Source organism: Ovis aries, chromosome 12 (assembly GCF_016772045.2).
Source record: "Ovis aries strain OAR_USU_Benz2616 breed Rambouillet chromosome 12, ARS-UI_Ramb_v3.0, whole genome shotgun sequence".
Classification (NCBI taxonomy): domain Eukaryota; kingdom Metazoa; phylum Chordata; class Mammalia; order Artiodactyla; family Bovidae; genus Ovis; species Ovis aries.
The window spans coordinates 45,004,165-45,024,973 of record NC_056065.1 but is presented as its reverse complement, the minus strand read 5'-3'; the positions used below and the strand labels follow the sequence as shown (position 1 = coordinate 45,024,973).

Sequence of the window (20,809 nt, the reverse complement as noted above, 5' to 3'; positions counted from 1 at the left end):
TCTGGGTAGTTGTTGGTTCCTGACACAGCCACTTCCTTTCATTAGATGCCCAAACACTTGGGACTCTTCACTTTGACAGCAGCAAATCACAGACCTAAACTTGGAACATACTGTGGGTATCTGACTTCATGAAGTTTCTGTGTGTGTGTGTTTAAAACTTTGGTATTGTTTAGAAATTTTGGGTAAATGTTAATTGGTGGTGGTGTAATTGCTAAATCATGTCTGACTCTTGGCGACCTCCTGGACTGTAGCCCACCAGGCCCCTCTTTCCATGGAATTCTCTAGGCAGGTATACTGGAGTGGGTTGCCATTTCCTCCTTTGGGGGATCTTCCTGACCCAGGGGTTGAACCCGGGTCTCCTGAATTGCAGGCAGATTCTTTACTGTCTAAGCTACCTGAGAAGCCCCAGTAATAATTCAGACTTAAGAGAATCTGACCACTTTTTAAAAAGTTTACTTTGTTTCATCATCCTCATAGGCAACAATAAGATAGTGATATTCTCATTTTATGGACGAGAAAATTGAGATGCAAAGTGATCATAATTTTTCCAAAGTCACACGGTGACAGGATTAAACCTGTAGCCCTTCTCTCTACTCCAGTGTTCTTTTTACTCTTTCATCACTGCTTAGTTTAGAAATGCGGCTTCTGCTAAAACAAGCAAACAAAAAAACAGGTCGAACAGGCTCACGAAGAGGCTTGGAATGAATCGTGAGCCAGACTGGCTATAAAGCCATCAGCATCGTTTATCTTTCATCTGGGGTACAGGTAGGTGGGTGCACATGTCTTGAACGTAGTGGGAAGGAACTGCTGCTTGGCAGTTGAACCATCTCATCCCCTGAAGCCATCCAAGTAAATAAACTGCTTTAGAGAGAAGCAGGAGACAAACACACACCTGAGAAGACATCCCACTGAGAGAGGAGAGAGCAATGAAGAGGTAAGCTTTGGTGAGGTTGAGAAAGTAGTGCCTGATTGGTAGCAGAAAGCAGGGCAAGGAGGTGTATTTTAAACCATTTTCAAGTGTTGTCAGGTGTGAATTGGCCGTGTGCTTGAGAAGATGTGCAGCTGATGCTGTTGGAGCCCGTGTGGAGGGATCCGCCATGACATATGTGCGTGCGTGCACAGTCGCTTCAGTCGCATCCGACTCTTTGCAATCCCATGGACTGTAGCCCACCAGGCTCCTCTGTCCCTGGGGTTCTCCAGGCCAGAATGCTGGAGTGGGTTGCCATTTCCTTCTCCAGGGGATCTTCCCGACCCAGGGATCAAACCCATGGCTCCTGCAGAGCAGACAGGTTCTTTAGCGCTAAACCACTGGGCACCCCTGCATGATGTACAGGAGGTGACATTTCATGTGTCCACCTTGGGTGGGAACCTGTGTCTCCGCTGGAGCAGGTGGTCCTGGGGTCTTTCTTTAACAAACACTGGGCAGAGAGAGGGTTCATTCTTGTGGAGGGAGGATGGGGTCTTAGAGCAGCAGTCCTCAAGATGTGGTTCCAAACCAGAGCATCGCCTGAGCACTTGCTTGAAATGCAACATCTGGGCTCACCTAAGCCTACCAACGCCAAAACCAGCATCAACACCAGCTCCCAGGGGCTTCCCTGGTGACTCAGTGGTAAAGAACGCACCTGCCAATGCAGGAGACACAGGTTCGAACCCTGATGGGGAAAGATCTGACATGCCATGGAGCAGCTAAGCCCATGCCCCACAGCTGTTGAGCCTGTGCTCCAGAGCCTGGGAGCCACAACGGTTGAGCCCGTGTTCCACAATTACTGAAGCCCAAGTGGCGCCTTAGAGCCCGTGCACCACAAGCAAGAGTAGCCCCCGATCTCCACACCTAGAGAGAAGCCCACAGAACAGCAAGATCCAGCAGAGAGAAAAATGAATACATGTGTTAGAACCCAACACCAAGAAATCCTGGGCATTGGGCCCACCAAGAAGCCCTCCAGGTGATCCTGTTGCCTGCTGACACCCGAAAACCACTGGGCTAAGCAGAAGCACACACCGCTAGAGGCTCACATGCTCCAGGAAACGTGCATTCTGGGCTTGTTCTCCGTGCAGCTGGGGTCTCCTGAGGGAGCAGTCTGGTCACTTCACTTAAACTGTCCCAAGGACAGGGGGCTTGCAACCTCTCAGAACTGAATCACCATTGGCTTTGTTTGAAACATCATGGATGAGACTGGGGCAAACCTCATCAGCCCCTGCCATCCGCATACTGTTCTCTCCTCCTTGCCTCCACACCGCGTTAATTCAACAACTCAGGTTCTTTCAGGCTGCGGAAATTATTTGCTGGTCAACAGAGAAAGACAGGGATCTCTTCACTAAGGCATCCCCCAGTACCTGGTACCCAGTCAGTTCAGTTCAGTTCAGTCGCTCAGTCGTGTCCAACTCTTTGCAAGCCCATGGACTGCAGCACGCCAGACCTCCCTGTCCATCACCAACTCACGGCGTTTACTCAATCTCATGTCCATTGAGTTGGTGATGCCATCCAACCATCTCATCCTCTGTCGTCCCCTTCTCTTCCTGCCTTCAATCTTTCCCAGCATCAGAGTCGTTTCCAATGAGTCACTTCACATCAGGTGGCCAAAGTGTTGGAGTTTTAGCTTCAGCATCAGTCCTTCCAATGAATATTCAGGACTGATTTCCTTTAGGATGGACTGGTTGGATCTCCTTGCAGTCCAAGGGACCCTCAAGAGTCTTCTCCAACACCACAGTTCAAAACCATCAATTTTTCGGCACTCAGATTTCTTTATAGTACAACTCTCCCATCCATACATGACTACTGGAAAAACCATAGCTTTGACTAGACGGACCTTTGTTGGCAAAATAATGTCTCTGCTTTTTAATATGCTGTCTAGGTTGGTCATAACTTTTCTTCCAAGGAGCAAGCGTCTTTTAATTTCATGGTACCCAGTAGGTGCTCCATAAATACTTGTACATGAATAAGTTCTATAACTAGTTTTTAATCAGAAGTCTTTTGTTTCTAAGTAATTATATTACCTTTATCCAGTAATACACAATTAAGATGTATATGCTTGCTCTTTGGAAGGAAAGCTATGACAAACCTAGATAGCATATTAAGAAGCAGAGACATCACTTTGCTGACAGAGGTCCGTATAGGCAAAGCTATGGTTTTTCTAGTAGTCATGTATGGATACGAGAGTTGGATCATAAAGAAGGCTGAGTGCTGACGAATTGATGCTTTCAATTTGTGGTGCTGGAGAAGACTCTTGAGAGTTGCTTAGACTGCCAGGATTTCAAACCAGTCAATACTAAAGGAAATCAACCCTGAATATTCACAGGAAATACCGATGCTGAAGCTCCAATATTTTGGCCACCTGATGTGAAGAGCCAGCTCATTGGAAAAGATCCTGATGCTGGGAAAGATTGAACACAGGAGGAGAACAGGACAACAGAGGATGAGATGGTTGTATGGCATCCCCGACTCAGAGGACATGAGTTTGAGAAAACTCTGAGAGATGGTGACGGACAGGGAAGCCTGGCATGCTGCAGTCCATGGGGTCGCAGAGAGGCAGGCACAACTGAATTACTAGCCAACAACAGCAACACAATTAACATGAGAGAGTTCTAAATTTGCTGAGTATCTTACAATAAAGGTTTAATAAAGCTATAAAGCTAAAACTAGCATCACGTTGTTGCTCTTGACTTGCCAGTCATGGAGAGCTGTAGACCATCCTCTTAAGATGATGAAGGAAGTGTGATCTGATTCCTGGTCCACGCGGTACCATGGTCCTGATGCTCCAGGATGCCAGCTCAATTGTTTCTTATTTTAATCATCACCACCTCCCCCATTTGGAGTCAGTAGGCTCAGTGATGCCGTTCTGCACGATACAGTTTTCTTAAGAGGTAAATAACTGCTTCTAAGCATCTTCACTAAGTGCTTCTTAGAACTGCTTGATAACGTGTGAGAGCTGACTGCACAGTCCACTGTGGGGCCAGCAGTGGACACTCAGTCTGGAGCAGGAGCCAGTGACCCCTGGGGCAGACCAGGCACTGGTGACTTAGTGTTTTTTTCCCCGACCTTAATATATATATTTTTCTTTTCAAAATTTAAACTTTTTATTTTTACTGGGTTTTAACTGATTAACTGGAGAAGGAAATGGCAACCCACTCCAGTGTTCTTGCCTGGAGAATCCCAGGGACAGGGGAGCCTGTTGGGCTGCTGTCTATGGGGTCGCACAGAGTCGGACACGACTGACGCGACATAGCAGCAGCAGCAGCTGATTAACAATGTTGTGATAGTTTCAGGTGAACAGGGAAGGGATTCAGCAATCGTGTGTCCATTCTCCCCCAAACTGTGCTATACAATAGGTTCTTGTTGGTTATCCATTTTGAATATAGCAGTGTGTACATGACCATCCCAAACTCCCTAACTATCCCTTCCCTCCAGCAACCATAAGTTCATATTTTTCCAAGTCTGCAGGTCTTTCTGTTTTGTAAGTTCATTTGTATAATTTCTTTTTAGGTTCCACATATAAGAGATGTCGTATATTTCTCCTCCTCTGTCTGACTTACTTCACTCAGTATGATATTCTCTAGGTCCATCCATGTTGCCCCAAATGGCATTACTTCATTCTTTTTAATGGCTGAGTGAAATATTCCATTGTATATATGTACCACATCTTCTTTATGAATTCCTCTGTTGGTGGGCATTTAGTTTGCTTCCATGTCTTGGTTATTTTAAACAGCGGTGCAGCGAACACTGGAGTGCGTGTATCCTTTTGAATCATGTTTTTCCCTGGACCCGTGCCCAGGATTGGAATTGCAGGGTCGTTCGATTTTGACAGGCAGCTGCATTGGCAGGGGCTTGGACAGGGGCTGGGCTGGGGGCTCAAACCAGGGCCGCCTGCACTGTCAGCAGTTCAGCTGAAACAGAACGACCTCGACAGGCAGAGTGCAGCCACGTGGCGTGCCCTGTGCCCTTCTCCCTGTTGGCATGACATGGCATGTTAATCTTGGCCACCGTGCTCCAGACCAGTGCAAACCAAGCTCCAAAAGAAGCAAAAAGATTCTAAACACATACTCAAGAGACAAAAGGTTTACAGGCTGGCAGAAGAAACCATCAGGATGTTTAAGCTGGTTCGGCAGTCTGTGTGAGGCTCTCTGCACGCGTTCAGAGTTGGGTGGTTATCTGGCTGGCAGGATCAGGAGGAAGCAAGGAGAGTTTAAAAACGTACCTGAAGGGTAGTTGCTGCTCCACTTAAGTTCACTGTCTTTTAAAAGGTAAAATTCTTTGTCTTCTGTTGGCTTCAGATGGAGGAGTGCTGCACTCTGCAAAATTCCCATTTTCCAGTGGAGAGGCAGAGAAGGCAATGGCACCCCACTCCAGTACTCTTGCCTGGAAAATCCATGGACGGAGGAGCCTGGTGGGCTGCAGTCCATGGGATCGCTAAGAATCAGGCACGACTGAGCGACTTCACTTTCACTTTTCACATTCATGCACCGGAGAAGGAAATGGCAACCCACTCCAGTATTCTTGCCTGGAGAATCCCAGGGATGGCGGAGCCTGGTGGGCTGCCGTCTATGGGGTCACACAGAGTCGAACATGACTGAAGTAACTTAGCAGCAGCAGCAGTGGAGAGGGCACAGAGAAGGGTTCTGGGGCCAGCTCGGAAGTTTCCCATCAGTGATCCCAGAATGACGAGCCATGTCCCATGCATCGCAAGCAGATACTCATTCAGGGTTGAGCCCCCATCTGTGACCATGCCACTGAGATGCTTAGAAGGGCTCTTTGAGTTTGTTAGTCTGTATGAAATTGAGGGGAAAGATGTCACCTTTCTCTTTTAAAAACGAAGGCTTTTCCTTTGGTGGTGTTCCTGGGAATAGCTTACTAAGAAAATAATACCACAATTCTTGCAAAGCAGTCTTCCTTGTCCTGCTTCTGTGGTTTAGGAAAGTGAGATCAATTTGACATTCAGTATTGAAAACGTGCCCTTGAAACAGGTGCTTACTGCCTTTTGACTTTGACAAAAAAGTTCTGTTCCCTGGGGTAAGATCAGCTAGCTCTTGTGCGTCTTCTCTTCCCATGACTTTCCCTTCCTGATTTTAGCACCTGGTGGCCAAGCTCTGAGTCATGGAGACCGATAGATAAAATGTCTTCTCATGCCTCAGTCAGGCTTCCCAGGTGGCTTAGTAGTAAAGAACCCACCTGCCAGTGCAGGAGACCTAGGAGACATGGGTTCAATCCCTGGGTTGGGAAGATGCCCTGGAGTCGAAGATGGCAACCCACTCCAGTATTCTTGCCCGGGAAGTCCCATGAGCAGAGGAACCTGGCAGGCTACAGTCCGAGGGGTCGCAGAGTCAGATGCTGTTTGCACGCACGAATGCTTCAGTGTCTTGGTCTGTAAGACGAGGCCAGCAGACCTGGCTCACCTGAGGGTCGTGAGGGTTCACGGGTTAATGTCTGTAAAGTTGCTTCGTGGGTGAGTAGTGCACGGAGTGTGCCCTTGCCCTTTCTCTGTGGCGCTGGGCCTTTGTTGCTGCGGGGGCTTTTTGCTGGTTGCGGTGTGCAGGCTTCTCACTGCTGTGTCTCCTCTCGTGGTGGGGCACGGGCTCCTGGCCTTGTGGATTTCAGTGGTCACAGCACTCGGGTTCAGCACAGGCTTAGTTGTGGAGCAGTAGTGCTTACTCTTTAGTGTCAGGACTTATAACCTGGATGACAAGGGAGGCTGATAAGATATTTCTTCTCCGGGGTACTCCTTTTCTTGATTCAGATGGCTGTGTTTTGAAAATAGTGGCTTCACAGCAGGTTGACCAATTTCCCAAGATATTTTATTCCCTTGCCACAAGATGATGCTGATGGCTGGCACTCTTGTCTGGGACTTAACCATGTCCTGGGCATTTATAAATCTGTTAATTTGTTAAATTCTCTCAGCAGCCCTCAGACATAAGGACTGTTACTATGCCCATTTAAGAGTTAAGGAAACTGAGGCACCAAAGAGTTTGTTCAGAGTTATATAACTATTATATGGCACAGCCAGGGTTCTAACTGTTTCCTGTCTGGTCCTTCCTCACCTCTCCAACTTCATCTTCTACTGTCCTCTCAGGTGTGGCCCAGCCGTATGGCTTCTGCTCCTTGAATACTCAGCCTCAGGGTGTTGCGGAGCTCTTACCTCACCCCAGCTGTCATGTGTGTGTGTGTGCTTGCAGCTAGAGCCTGGATCAGAAAATAATTTTTTTTTCAGTGTTTGGGTAAAACGGATATGACTTTAAAATATATATGTAACTATACGTGTGTGGGTTTGTGTATATTCTTCTTTCTCACAGTGATCGCTTGCTTTCTTATTTTTAAATGAACTTGAACTTTTATTTTTTAATTTTATTTATTTATTTGGCTGTGTCGGGTCCTCGCTGCGGCACGAGGGATCTTCATTGCGCCATGCCGGGTATTTCAGTGCGACGCAGGGGCCCTCTAGTTGTGGCGTACAGGCTCAGTTGGTCCACAGCATGTGGGATCTTAGTTCCCAGTCAGGGATTGAACCAGCATCCCCTGCATTGCCAGGCAAATCCTTAACCACTGGACCACCAGGGAAGTCCCAGTGACTGCTGCTTCCACTGATTTAAATTGTGTTCGTTTCATTTGTTTGCTCTAGGGGCCTGTCCACCAGGTCTCCCTTCAGGGTTTCCACTGGGGAATTTGACAAAAAATGGGGTCCCGGAACCTGAAACCAGGACCTTGACAGAAAGGATTTTTCTGTTCCTTTCATTGAGAACTTGGGCTGCAGTCGCAGCTACAGTCTTGTGTGAGGTGTCGGGGTCATCACCAGCCTGGACAAACCCAGGTGATCTGGTTGAGTGGGTGATCGTCTTGGATGCCCATCCTACAGGCTGGACTGGGCCACGGGTTAATGCCCCTTCTTCTGGAACACAGCCTCACCCTTCCATGTTCTGCCCTAGATAACCAGTTCAGGATGTCCATCCTGGAGCGGCTGGAGCAGATGGAGAGGAGGATGGCAGAGATGACCGGGTCCCAGCAGCACAAGCAGGGGAGCGGAGGAGGCAGCAGCGGAGGGGGCACAGGGAGCGGCAGCGGAGGGAGCCAAGCCCAGGTACGGGTCCCGGGGACCATCGCCTCCCTGACACCCCGCGTTTCACTGAGGAGCGAAGCAGCCGATCACAAGTCCCTCTCTTCTGCTGGTGTGCTTCCTGGCTGAGGCAAAAGGCAGGGCGGGGTGCTTTGTAGTCCTCGTGCTTCTGAGTATCTAAGTCTGTTCAACAGGGAAGAAGCCCTGGACTGTGGGCCGTTCACCTCCCCAAGCCTTAAATCACCCACTGATCTCAGAAGTCACTGCAGTTACCTGCCAGCAGGAGGGAGGGCGTCCGGTGGCAGGACAGAGGCCAAACGATGACTCAGATCTGCTGGGCTCAGAGTCCAGTTAGAACCTACTTTGTATCTTGTGTCCTGTCTCCATCTTAAGTATAAATAGAAACTGTAATTGAATTCAGTAATTCATAAGACTTGTATAAACTCCGGGAGTGCAATCGGAAAAGGGCCCAGAGAAACCATGTTTGTGCTTTTTCAGTAGAGAACAATAGAGCAACGTTACACATTCTGTCACTGTCGCAGGTGCTTTTCCATCAATTCCGTGACGGATGAATTAGTGTTGTCAGGCACGGGGAAATCCCCGAATACTAGAGTCTTGGTAGTCTTGAGAGTTTTATATCAATTTTGGGAAAGCCTTCTAGGTAGACATTTTTTTTTCCCCCCAGGAGACTCTAGAATAAAGCTGGGGGGACCGATGGTGTTTATCACCTTCCCCACGCAGCCGTTACCTAAAAGCCTCAAATAATTCTCCCTCTTTCCCTTCAAGATGATGATTTTCTCTGAACAATCACATTTGTAAGTGAACGTTTTGAGTTTTATGAGACTTGTAAATATCAAGTGTTAGGAATATTTGTAGTAATAGATGAAAACAAAGCATAAGGTACCACCACCTTCCCCAAAATATCAACCTTTTTTGGAAAATTTTCTTATTTCTCACCTGTCTTTGGAAATCAATGGACAAGGAAAGACTTGGGACAAAGTGAAATATTAAGGCTTCTTGTCCACCTGATACAACTGTTTTATAAAAAGTAGTAAACATTGTTTACTGTGTATCCCATGGCTAAAATAAAAGAGTCCCACAGAGCCCTTTTTCTTTCACTGACAAAGGCTACAGAAAGCGACTGGAGTGTAATGTCCATTGTATAGCTCAGCTGTTTGGCCCTGGCCTGCTATCTGATCCCATATTAACTGCTGCTGAATACTCTTTCATCAGTTTACGTTGGCATCAAGGAATATCTGTCCACTTTTATGTGATAGAGATGCAGCTGGTCTTGTTAATGCAAAAAAAAATTTCCTTTTGTTCCTTACCTGGTGACTTCTTTGTGTCCTGAATACATCTGCTTGGTGTATACAGAGCAGCCCTGCCTGGGTCTTTCAAGTCAAGGCCATTCTGCAGCAGGTCAGGGTTGCCTGACTACATTCCTATAACATGTCATGACATTTCTGGTGAGGGTGACATTATAGCTGTTTTCTGGGTGTTTAAAAATTTTTTTACAGGCGTTTGTTTTCCAGATTAAAAAAAAAAAACAAACAGTGAGGAACAACAGTTACTGGACAAAATAACTTAAAATAATAACCAGAGACAGGACCTCCCTGGGGGTCCAATGGTTAAGACTTCACCTTCCACTGCTAGGGGTGCAGGTTCGATCCCTAGTCAAGAAACTAAGATCCCACACGCCTCTCGGCCAAAAAACCAAAACAGTAAAACAGAAGCAATATTGAAACAAATTCAATAAAGACTTAAATAGTCCACATCAAAAAAAAAAATCTTAAAAAAACACCAGAAATGAGAATTGGACTAGAGGCTCATTTGTTTGAGAGAGATGGTATGAAACACAAAATTATCACAGAGAGGATATATATATATAAACATACAGATGATTCACTTTGTAGTACAGCAGAAGCTAATGCCACGTTGTAAAACAATAAAATATACACCCCAATAAAAATTTTTTAAAAAGAAAATATTGTAGACACACACAGATGGTATTTGAGGCGAGTAAAATGTCATTTGTTTAGATGCTGGGGATTCTGAATAAAATTTCAAAAAAAAAAAAAAAAAACCTATCACAGAGACTCAGATACACTGTTGAGGTTAATAACTTTGGTTGTATTTTTCTTCTTGGACAACTTCCTTACAACAAAGGGCAGAAAGCCAGGTGGGTAGAGTGAGTGAGTTTCTCTCTCCCATATGCCTCTGTTGTTGGCAGTACTGTAATGACTCTTGAATTTGGAAGTCTCTAATGGCCTCCCCAGCCTCCTTTCTGCTTTCTATAAAGCACTGGATTATTCCTGGATTTTTAAAATTTTTTTTTTTTTCAATTGAGCTATCGTTGACATATAACATCGTATTAGTTTCAGGTGTCCGACAGAATGATGAAGCACTTGTGTACATTGCCAGGTGATCACCATGATAAACCTAGTTAACTTCTGTCATCACACTTATAATTTTTTTTCCTTGTGATGAGAACCTTTAAGATATGCTCTGTTAGCAACTTTCAAATATGCAGTTCAGTGTTATTAACTTTAGTTGCCATACTGTACATGACATCCCCGGGACTTATTCATTTGATAACTGAAAGGTTGCATCTTTTGACTCCTTCACTATTTTGCCCACCTCCTACCCTCTACCTCTGCATACATCTATTAGTCTGTTCTCAGGATCCATGAAGTCAAGAAGGCTTTCTGTGTGTGTATGTTTGGTTTTTGTTTTAAGATTGCACATGCTAAGTGACATACATTATACAGTACCTGTCTTTCTCTCTGACTTATTTCACCGAAGGCCTGTAAGGTCCATCCATGCAGTTGCAAATATATCATTGGGTATTTTAAAGTTCTTATTTAGGGAGAAAAATCCCCAAGTGACAGTTCTCCTCCGGAAGGAGCTGGGGAGTAAGCGGTCCAGGCAGCAGCCCCCCACAATACCCCTTCCGTAGAAGCATTAGGAAGGTTACCTGCTTTGCTTTCCTCTGCTGGCTTCCTGTCTACAGTGTTTAATGACATCACCTGGGAGGCTAGACCACATTTTTGTTTGTTGTTTTATAGTGTATGCTTTTCCTGAGCTGGATCAGCACGGAGTTCACAACCAGCCTGTCAGCTGCAGTAGACAGACTCTGATGCCCTTAGAGTTGTGGAAGATTCCTGTGTGCCCAGCTGTGGGTGTGCTGCTAAGCTGGACTCAGCACGTTCTGTCTCCCTTTCATGATGTTTCCTTATCTTCAGTTTTGCGCTTCCCATTTTCAGTTGCTAATCACAAAGAGCTTGTTCCCCTCCTCTGGCATCCGAAGGCTGACATGGTGGTAGGCCTTTGGGCCTCTGGTCATCGGAACACGTGCTGTCTCGTTACAGTGCACGTCCGGCCCTGGGACGCTGGGCAGCTGCTTTGAGAGCCGAGTGGTTGTCGTGTGTGAGAAGATGATGAGCCGAGCCTGCTGGGCAAAGTCCAAGCATCTGATCCACTCAAAGACTTTCCGTGGGATGACCCTCCTCCACCTGGCTGCTGCCCAGGGTTATGCCACCCTCATCCAGACCCTCATCAAGTGGCGGTAAGGCCGGTGTCCTCCTCACCCATCAGCAGGCACCCCTCTTAGTGTGTCCACCAGTGGACGGAGATCGGGCCATTCAGGGAGTATGGAATCCTCAAAGCAAAGGAGTCTCTCTGAGGACAGTTCCACAAAGTTCTGTGAACTTCTGCCCAAGAGGTACTGAGCGAGATGCTAAAGTAAACTTTGGACTTTTCATTTCCTCCTGGCTCCTGGCAAAACAGAGCATCCAAACCACCTAGGAAACCCAGGACTTTGTTTCTTCCCATCAGCAATGTTGGCTGCCCACTTTGGTTTCATCTCTGTGGGTTTCATAATGTTACGGTATTTTGTTAACATTGATTCTCTGTGCAGTAATTTGTGATGCTGTCTGTTCCAGCACAAAGCATGCAGACAGCATTGACTTGGAACTGGAGGTCGACCCCTTGAACGTGGACCACTTCTCCTGTACCCCTCTGGTAAGAAATGGGTTCATTTATTCCCCAAGCTGTTCTTCTGGGCTGGCATAGGGATATGCCTGGCTCCCTTTGTGTTCATCCTTGTTGATACATGACATATATCAGAGCCACTTTGTAACGGAAATGTTTTATGGCACCGTTGAGATTGCTGCCAAGGACCAATTTTTCAATTGGCAGCAGTGGCAGAAGTCAAATAGGATTTTTTTTTTTTTAACTCGTGTTGAGGAAGCGCGCTCTGTCTCTCTGTTTTCTCAGATGTGGGCGTGTGCTCTCGGGCACTTGGAAGCAGCTGTGGTGCTGTACAAGTGGGACCGCCGGGCCATCTCTATTCCAGACTCTCTAGGAAGGCTGCCTTTGGGAATCGCCAGGTCACGAGGTCACGTGAAGTTAGCAGAGTGTCTGGAGCACCTGCAGAGGGATGAGCAGGCTCAGCTAGGACAGAACCCCAGAATCCACTGTCCTGCAGGCGACGAGCCCAGCACGGAAAGCTGGGTGAGCCAGTGGCACAGCGAGGCCATCAACTCCCCAGAAATACCCAAAGGAGTCACTGTCATCGCAAGTACCAACCCAGGTGAGAATCCTAAATGGTGACATCTCAGCACTTGGCAGATTCCCCTTTTGCTGTCATGCCACTACCCTTGGAAAAGTCCATACGATGTTCACATACATTTAAGGGTTTGGGGTTTTCTTTTGAGTGTTTCTAATTTTCCTTTTAGCTGTTAGAATGCCTAGTGCTTCTCCCAACCCCGCTCGCCCATCCCACCCCCAAAACTGAGGGGAAAAAAAAAAACTATGTTAATGTGAGAAAGAACTACAAATTTTGGAGGAGGATTATTTGAATACAGTATATACTGCTGGGGAATATGTAAACGTTAGGGATGTGTCTTGAGTTCTGGCTTTGCACTCTGTGTCTCTCAGGCATAGAGAACATGTTAATTCTTTAGCATTCCTCACTGTACCACCTGTCCTGACTGTCCTTTCTACTGTACTTTTCAGAGCTGAGAAGACCTCGGTCTGAACCCTCTAATTACTACAGCAGTGAGAGCCACAAAGATTATCCAGCTCCCAAAAAGCATAAATTGAACCCCGAGTACTTCCAGGCAAGGCAGGAGAAGCTGCTGTCCACTGCACTGAGTCTGGAACAGCCAAATATCAGGAAGCAGAGCCCTAGTTCTAAGCAGCCTGTCCCAGAGACAATCAGCCCCAGTGAAGGATTGAGGGACTACAGCCGGGAGATCTCCCCTCCCACTCCAGAGACTGCAGGATTCCTCCACGCCTCTGCATCCCAGCCGGTAGTAAAGTGGAACCCCAAAGATCTTTACATTGGTGTGTCTACAGTACAGGTGACTGGAAATCCGAAGGGGACCAGTGTAGGCAAGGATGCCGCACCTTCACAGGTGCGTCCACGGGAACCAATGAGTGTCTTGATGATGGCTAACAGAGAGGTGGTGAACAGCGAGCTGGGGTCCTACCGTGATGGTACCGAGAGTGAGGAGTGCTCACAGCCCATGGATGACATACAGGTGAGCGTGGAGAAGGTAAGCTTGCAGGGGCTGGTCCGTCCACCTGCACTTCCTTGATCTTTACTGCCGGTTTCCTAGAGGTCTTGTCATTTTCTCACCAGCGACTGGTTCAAAGTCTGGGCTTATGTATAAGACTAGTGGACTGTCTTCTTCACTTGGGCCACTCGTGAATCAAACATTTTGAACTGGGCCTGAAAACCAGGGACTGAAATATGCTTATTAGAAATGTCAAGTTAGTAGATAGTGTCAGAACAGGCTCAGGGTTTCTAAGTCACTTAAAGGGGGGGAAAGAAAATTTGGCTCACTTGGGAGAAGTTCAGGAATTGGCAATAAGGAAAATAAGCAACAGCAAAGATAATACTCTGAAACATAATATTGTAAGAATATTTCCAAACATGAGTCATTCCCACTTTGGAAACTGTTAATTCTATTGAAAGATTCTCAGACTGGATAAAAAGAAGCAAAGTGTATTATATACTACTTGTAAAAGACAGAATTAAAATGAGACAGAAAGGATGAAAATGAACTGACAGGTGAAGATATAACAGACAAAAGAGTATGAAAAGAAAAAAGACAAAAAAGTATAATTAAGGCAAATATTGTATATATACAATTTATCAAAAAGATATGACCATAATGAACCATTGTGCACCTAACAACATAGTTTCTAAATATTAAAGCAAATAAATACAAAGAAATGTGGTACCAGAATCACAATCGTAGTATGGCACTAATGCAACTATTTCAGAAGTTGTCAGCTGAGGTACATGTGAAGAGAAAAAGAAAAAAGTTTGACTTAGTATATATACTTAATATATGATTATATAATTACAGAGATGTATGAATAAAAACATGGTAAATATACATATCATTGTTCTGAGATATCTAAGCACACTTGTGAAAACTGCTCATATGTTAGAACCCAAAGAGAATTTTAATAAAAACCCAACGTCACTTGAGTAAAAAGCCCTAAAGTCATTTAAATTCCATTGCCTTTTGTAGCAGTCACATTAAGAAATCATCTAGTTGGTATCTCAGAGTATTGCACTTACGATGTTAACGTGTTCTTATACTAACACAGTCTTATAAAATAGAGGATTTGGGAGAGGAGTGATTACAGATAGTTGTGACCTTTGGTCTCCAGAAATTCCACTTTTTAATACTTTCGTGGGAAAAGAATCAAGGTAGGACTGACTTCCTCCTGTTTGAGTCACCAATCAAGACTGTCAATATAGAAGGAGAAGAAAAGCTGTGATATTTCTTCCCTAAACGTTTTCATTTGTATTCCTGTTACAATTCTTTGTTGACAATATCGAAAATTACCCAAGATAAGTATTTTTTAACAGTTTTATTGGGGTATAACTTAACATACCATAAATTCATTCATTTTAAGTGTTCAGCGTAATAAACGTTTGTGAGTTTGTACAAAATTCACAGTCATCACAAAAGTCCCATTTAGGACACTTCCTTCCCCCCATAGAAGTTCCCTGTACCCCTTTGCAATCAACCTCTATTCCCATTCCAGTCCTAAGGATCTGATTTCTCTCCCCTAGAATTTTGCTTCTAGAAATGTTACATAAATAGAATCATAAACTGTCACGTTCTGTGCCTGGCTTCTTTCAGTCAGCATAATATTCGTGAGGTTCACGCATGTTGAAAGATAAGCATTTAATCATTTTTTTATAGATCCTTTCTGAACATTTTCAGTTCACTTATAAACTGCTGTATTTCAACTTCTATTTTCAAGAGATGTGCAAGAAAACTTTTAAAACCAAGCTTATATCTCTGATTCTAATTGAATAGATCTGCTCCAGACTCGTTGTAAGGATTCCTAAATGTATCTGTTAGGAATTTATTTGGGGATGCTTGTATCAGCAACCCTGACTCCAGTGGCTTCATAAGAACGTGATTTCTTTTTCTTGTACAAGTCCAAAGGTTTGGTGACTCAGTAATGCCATCAGAGACCTGGATTTTTTTTTTTTTTTCCTATTCTTTTGGCTTTTCTCTTCACTCCTATTGCTTTATGATCATAATGTGGCTTCTCGAGCTTGGCTGTGGTCAGAGCAGGAGAAGAGGGGCAGGGCTGGGTGCATCCGCACCTTTCACCGGGAAAAACAGAAGCTCTGCCCACATCTCTCCCAGCAGATTTGTGTATAGTCTCCTTGTCCAGAAGCTGGTCACAGATCCCCGCCTTGGTGCAGGAAGGTGGGAAACTGAGAGGAGGATCAGACCAGGTGGCTTGTCTTAGTCACCAGCTGTCCCCTGGGCTTTGGCTCTTTGCTGCTCTCTACAAAACTAGGGTTCTCTGGGCAGGACAAAGTGATGGGGGGAGGGGGACGGCATAGTGGTCAGGTGGGAACACACTCCAGTATTCTTGCCTGGCCTGGGAAGTCCCATAGACAGAGAAGCCTGGAGGGCTGCAGTCCATGGGGGTCACAAAGAGTCAGACACGATTCAGCAGCTAAACAACAAGAACAAGTGGTCAGGTAACCAGCAATATCACTATAATTATATGACCACGTCCTCTAGAACTGCTCAGGCCTTAGTATCCTTAATCAGTTGATCCTAGCTGAGAGTAGAAAGTAGGCATAAGCCAGATATTCTCAAAGACTTAAGGTTTTGGACCGAGCTGATTTTTGGAGCTCTTCAGATCTGGGATCTCAGCATATGTGAGTGAATCATGTAAAACCTTTAGATAATATCAGAGGGCACTGGACTGTCATGTCAGCCCACCCTGCTTCGTTTCTCTCTTTCCCAGTTAGCGGGCGGGAGGTGGGCCTGGCTGACTTCTAGGGCCACATCCTAACCTGAGTGCTCTGTGGCCTCCGGGTTCCAGGTGAACATGATGACCTTGGCAGAGCACATCATTGAAGCCACACCTGAGCGGATCAAGCAGGAGAACTTTGTGCCCATGGAGTCCCCGGCATTGGAAAGGATAGACGCAGCCACCATTAGCAGTACCATGAGCTGGCTGGCCGGTTACCTGGCTGACGTAGACCACCTGCCAAATGCTGCCCAGATCAGGTCAGTAAAGTCCATGGGCCTCTCCCCAGGGCGAGTTCCTGGATTTGCCTGGGGGCTCAGGAGACCCACTGGATCTGAGGAGATCTGGGTAGTGGATGCCCTTATCAAGGAAGGAAGGGAGCATTAGGATGGATTCTATTGCCTCTCTCAAGGACCTCTTTCTTCCTCACCTCTGCCATGAGGTTTCTTCCCACAGCAGAGTGTAGGAATAGCATATTCTCCCCAGTTCAACTGAAGCCTCATAGTTGGATAGTAGACTTACTGGGTTTAGTACTTAGCCCAGTACTGAACTCATAACAGGTGTTCAGCATGGAGTTAACTAACTAAAGGACCCCCGGAGTCTCCTTAGCATCTCTCTGGACTGAGTAGAGGTGTATCCTTCATGGTCCACAGTGGGTACCATCTTGTCTTTTTGACCAATGTGTGATAAATCCTGCAGACCAATCACCAGCCTCTCTCCCTCGTGTCTTCTTTTGTTTCAGAAGTGCATATAATGAGCCTCTCACCCCTTCTTCTAATACCAGCCTGAGCCCTGTAGGCTCACCAGTCAGTGAAATAACTTTTGAGAAGCCCAGCCTTCCCTCTGCAGCAGACTGGTCTGAGTTCCTGAGTGCATCCACCAGTGAGAAGGTGGAGAATGAATTTGCACAGCTGACCCTATCTGATCACGAACAGAGAGAACTCTATGAAGCAGCCAGGCTTGTCCAGACAGCTTTCCGGAAATACAAGGTAAAAGACAAGAGTCCTGGGGACTTCCCTGGTGATCCAGTGGTTAAGACTCTGCCCTACCACTGCAGGGGGGTGAGGGTTCAATTCCTGGTCAGGGAAGTAAGATCTCATGCTTTGCAGCCAAAAATAAAGAACTTCTTTAAAATAAAACAAAAACAGACAACAGAGTCCTTTTGTGATCAGGGAAAAGTCAGAATCATTCAAACTGAAATATATGCCATTTGTTTTTTTCTCTGAGTTTATAATTTGAAATAAAGATTCTATAATTAGGTCACATAAGATTATTAAGAATAGTCAGAAACTTTGGTGGGATAAAACTGACCAGTAATGCGATGGTTATTAGCCTCTGAACTTACTGTCGGGGTAATAATAGATATTCATTATTTAGTTAATACAAAGTTGACATCTCTGCCACAAGGAACATATGACCTGGAGTGGGGGTTTCTGGCTGGAGGCCTGGAGACTGATTGTTGGCTGCCCATGAACTCCTAAAATTTTATGGTGAAGTGTCTGTATGTGTGTTTTTGGTGGGCAAGGTCTAGAGACTTCCACCATTTCTCAGAGGAGTCTTTGACCTCCCTGGATATGAGTCTGAGCAAAATCTGAGAGATAGTGAAGGACAGGGAAGCTTAGCATGCTGTAGTCCATCATGTCGCAAAGTCGAACATGTCTTAGTGACTAAGCAACAACAGGGAGATGTTCAGTTCAGTTCAGTCGCTCAGTCATGTCCAACTCTTTGCGACCCTATGAATCGCAGCACGCCAGGCCTCCCGGTCCATCACCAACTCCCAGAGTTCACTCAGACTCAACGTCCATTGAGTCGGTGATGCCATCCAGTCATTTCATCCTCTGTTGTCCCCTTCTCCTCCTGCCCTCAATCCCTCCCAGCATCAAAGTCTTTTCCAATGAGTCAACTCTTCGCATGAGGTGGCCACAGTACTGGAGTTTCAGCTTCAGCATCATTCCTTCCAAAAGAAATCCCAGGGCTGATCTCCTTCAGAATGGACTGGTTGGGTCTCCTTGCAGTCCAAGGGACTCTCAAGAGTCTTCTCCAACACCACAGTTCAAAAGCATCAATTCTTCGGTGCTTAGCCTTCTTCACAGTCCAGCTCTCACATCCATTCATGACTACTGGAAAAACCATAGCCTTGACTAGATGGACCTTAGTCGGCAAAGTAATGTCTCTGCTTTTGAATATGCTATCTAGGTTGATCATAGCTTTTCTTCCAAGGAGTAAGCATCTTTTAATTTCACCAGTCACCATCTGCAGTGATTTTGGAGCCCCCAAAAATAAAGTCTGACACTGTTTCCACTGTTTCCCCATCTATTTCCCATGAAGTGATGGGACCGGATGCTATGATCTTTGTTTTCTGAATGTTGAGCTTTAAGCCAACTTTTTCACTCTCCTCTTTCACTTTCATCAAGAGGCTTTTAGCTCCTCTTCACTTTCTGCCATAAGGGTGGTGTCATCTGCATATCTGAGGTTATTGATATTTCTCCCGGCAATCTTGATTCCAGCTTGTGTTTCTTCCAGTCCAGTGTTTCTCATGATGTACTCTGCATATAAGTTAAATAAGCAGGGTGACAATATACAGCCTTGACGTAGTCCTTTTCCTATATGGAACCAGTCTGTTGTTCCATGTCCAGTTCTAACTGTTGCTTCCTGACCTGCATACAGATGTTATAAGTCATCAATCTTTGACCCAGAAGTAGAGGACTTGGTGTTATCTTCCAGAGCAGCAACTTATAAGGACAAATAGCACAAGACCTAGTTCTTTAAATCCTTTGACTGTTGTTTAGGCCTGCTGACATCCAAATATGATAGTTCTGTTTAAAAGCCAGCATAGCCAGAGAGGTATTCTGTAAATTCATTTTTCTTAATTTATCCTGATATTAACTTGTTGTATTTGGTAAACCTCGGGTCTCAGTTCTGAGAAAGTCGGTGAAACTAGCGGTCATTCCGTTGAAGTCTTGGGAAGGCTGCGTTTCTCATTCTGCATCATTCTTTCTTTTCTCGCCTCGCTTTCCCCTGAAGGGCCGACCCTTACGGGAGCAGCAGGAGGTGGCGGCAGCTGTTATTCAGCGCTGTTACAGAAAATATAAACAGGTGAGCCGGCTTGTGAATGCGTCCCACCCACACAGCATCCAGACCGGCGTGGGGAGTCCCGTGTGATGTTCGGCAGAGAGCACAGCATCCGATGCCTGACCCAAAGACTGGCTTCGCATCACCTTGGTTAAAGACCAGAGGAAAATGTTCCGAAAGAGGAAAGAAAAAGGAAAAACAAACAAAAAACCATCTGCAACTATTGCCACAAAATAATTTTTGTTCGGACTGTTGACTTCTTAGTGGTATCATTTCCTGCAACGTTGGTCTGATACAGAGGAAGCTATTTGGGTCTGAAGTGAGGCTCTGTGTGAGTCGTGTTGCCTATAAGCTCATTAGTAAATTAAAGAGCTTGAGGAGGTTTGGTATGGTGATGGGAGAAAGTAAATACTGGTTGTTATCGTTGACCTTGAATCATACACATCACATAACCTTCAGCCAATTTTCCTTTTTGGCTGCTTCTTACCCAGTGTAAAATGAAGAACTGTAAAAAATCTTTGAAAATGGGAAGAAGCCCAGAGTATCTTACACTGAGCATTCCTTAGTTAAGCGTTGTAAGAGGAGTACCTGAATTACTCTTTCGTTCAGTATTACTGCTTGTGAAATGACCTGCAGGGTCACGGAGCTCTCATCAGACAGGAAGGGAGTTGTTCAGAGAACACCTAATAAACCTTAGATCTTTCAGACTCATCATTTCATTTTCTCCTTACAAAAATATCTGAAGTACACAATTTTATTTCCGTTTGGCAGGTGAAGAAGCTGAGACTCAGAGAGATTAAGTAAACATTCGACCTTTCTAACCACCTAGGTAGTGATATTAAAAAGTGCCGAATTGCATTTTGACTGGTTCATACGGTCAAGTTCAGTCCTATTAGTAGAACCAATTTTTAGGTTGTGCTTTTGGTAGGTCTTATACTTTTGTTTAAGGATTGATAAATGCTGAGATAGATAGCAGCCACACGGAAAATCAGGATTCTGTTCTCTTTATTATTTCTAAGATTTGCTTGATGTCTCATGTGGATTGCCACTTTCTCAAGTTTCTCTAGGATTAAGCCTTAATTGTGAGGGGAGAGGGGGGAGTGTCTTCAGCTTATAGCCAGTTGAGTTCATGATCCCAGAAAATGAAGGTTTATTGTGTAAACGCTGACACCACAGTCCCTGTTGGGAACCATCCTGGCTTCTGTTTGGCAAGAGGACTTCTTGTTAGCAAAAGCAATACTCAGAATCAGAGTTTCTAGTCTTTGATTACAGCAGGAGTTTATTCCAAAATGTGAGTTTGTTAGTTGTATTTTTTTTTTTAATCCCCTCCCAAAGAAGTGTTGGCTACAACCAGAAAGATGGAAGGCATTTAAAAAAAAAGTGCTGACAAC

The 20,809-nt window shown here is 45.3% G+C and overlaps 1 protein-coding gene across 10 annotated transcripts in view; it reads left to right on the top strand.

The window, feature by feature from the left end:
- Positions 1-20,809, top strand: part of LOC101115890 (calmodulin-binding transcription activator 1) — a 91,581-nt gene that overhangs the window by 50,517 nt on the left and 20,255 nt on the right. For 5 of the 10 annotated variants that reach the window (XM_042257322.2, XM_042257323.2, XM_042257320.2 and 2 more), the window contains 8 exons: positions 7,912-8,063; positions 11,408-11,604; positions 11,981-12,059; positions 12,315-12,630; positions 13,398-13,582; positions 16,419-16,606; positions 17,089-17,335; positions 19,371-19,442. In XM_042257322.2, the coding sequence (XP_042113256.2) occupies positions 7,926-8,063; positions 11,408-11,604; positions 11,981-12,059; positions 12,315-12,630; positions 13,398-13,582; positions 16,419-16,606; positions 17,089-17,335; positions 19,371-19,442 (1,422 nt within the window). In that variant the 5' untranslated portion in view covers positions 7,912-7,925. Of the gene's footprint in view, positions 1-7,911; positions 8,064-11,407; positions 11,605-11,980; positions 12,060-12,314; positions 12,631-13,055; positions 13,583-16,418; positions 16,607-17,088; positions 17,336-19,370; positions 19,443-20,809 lie in introns of all 10 variants that reach the window. The other 5 variants (XM_042257319.2, XM_027975686.3, XM_060396522.1 and 2 more) reach the window with 1 other exon arrangement.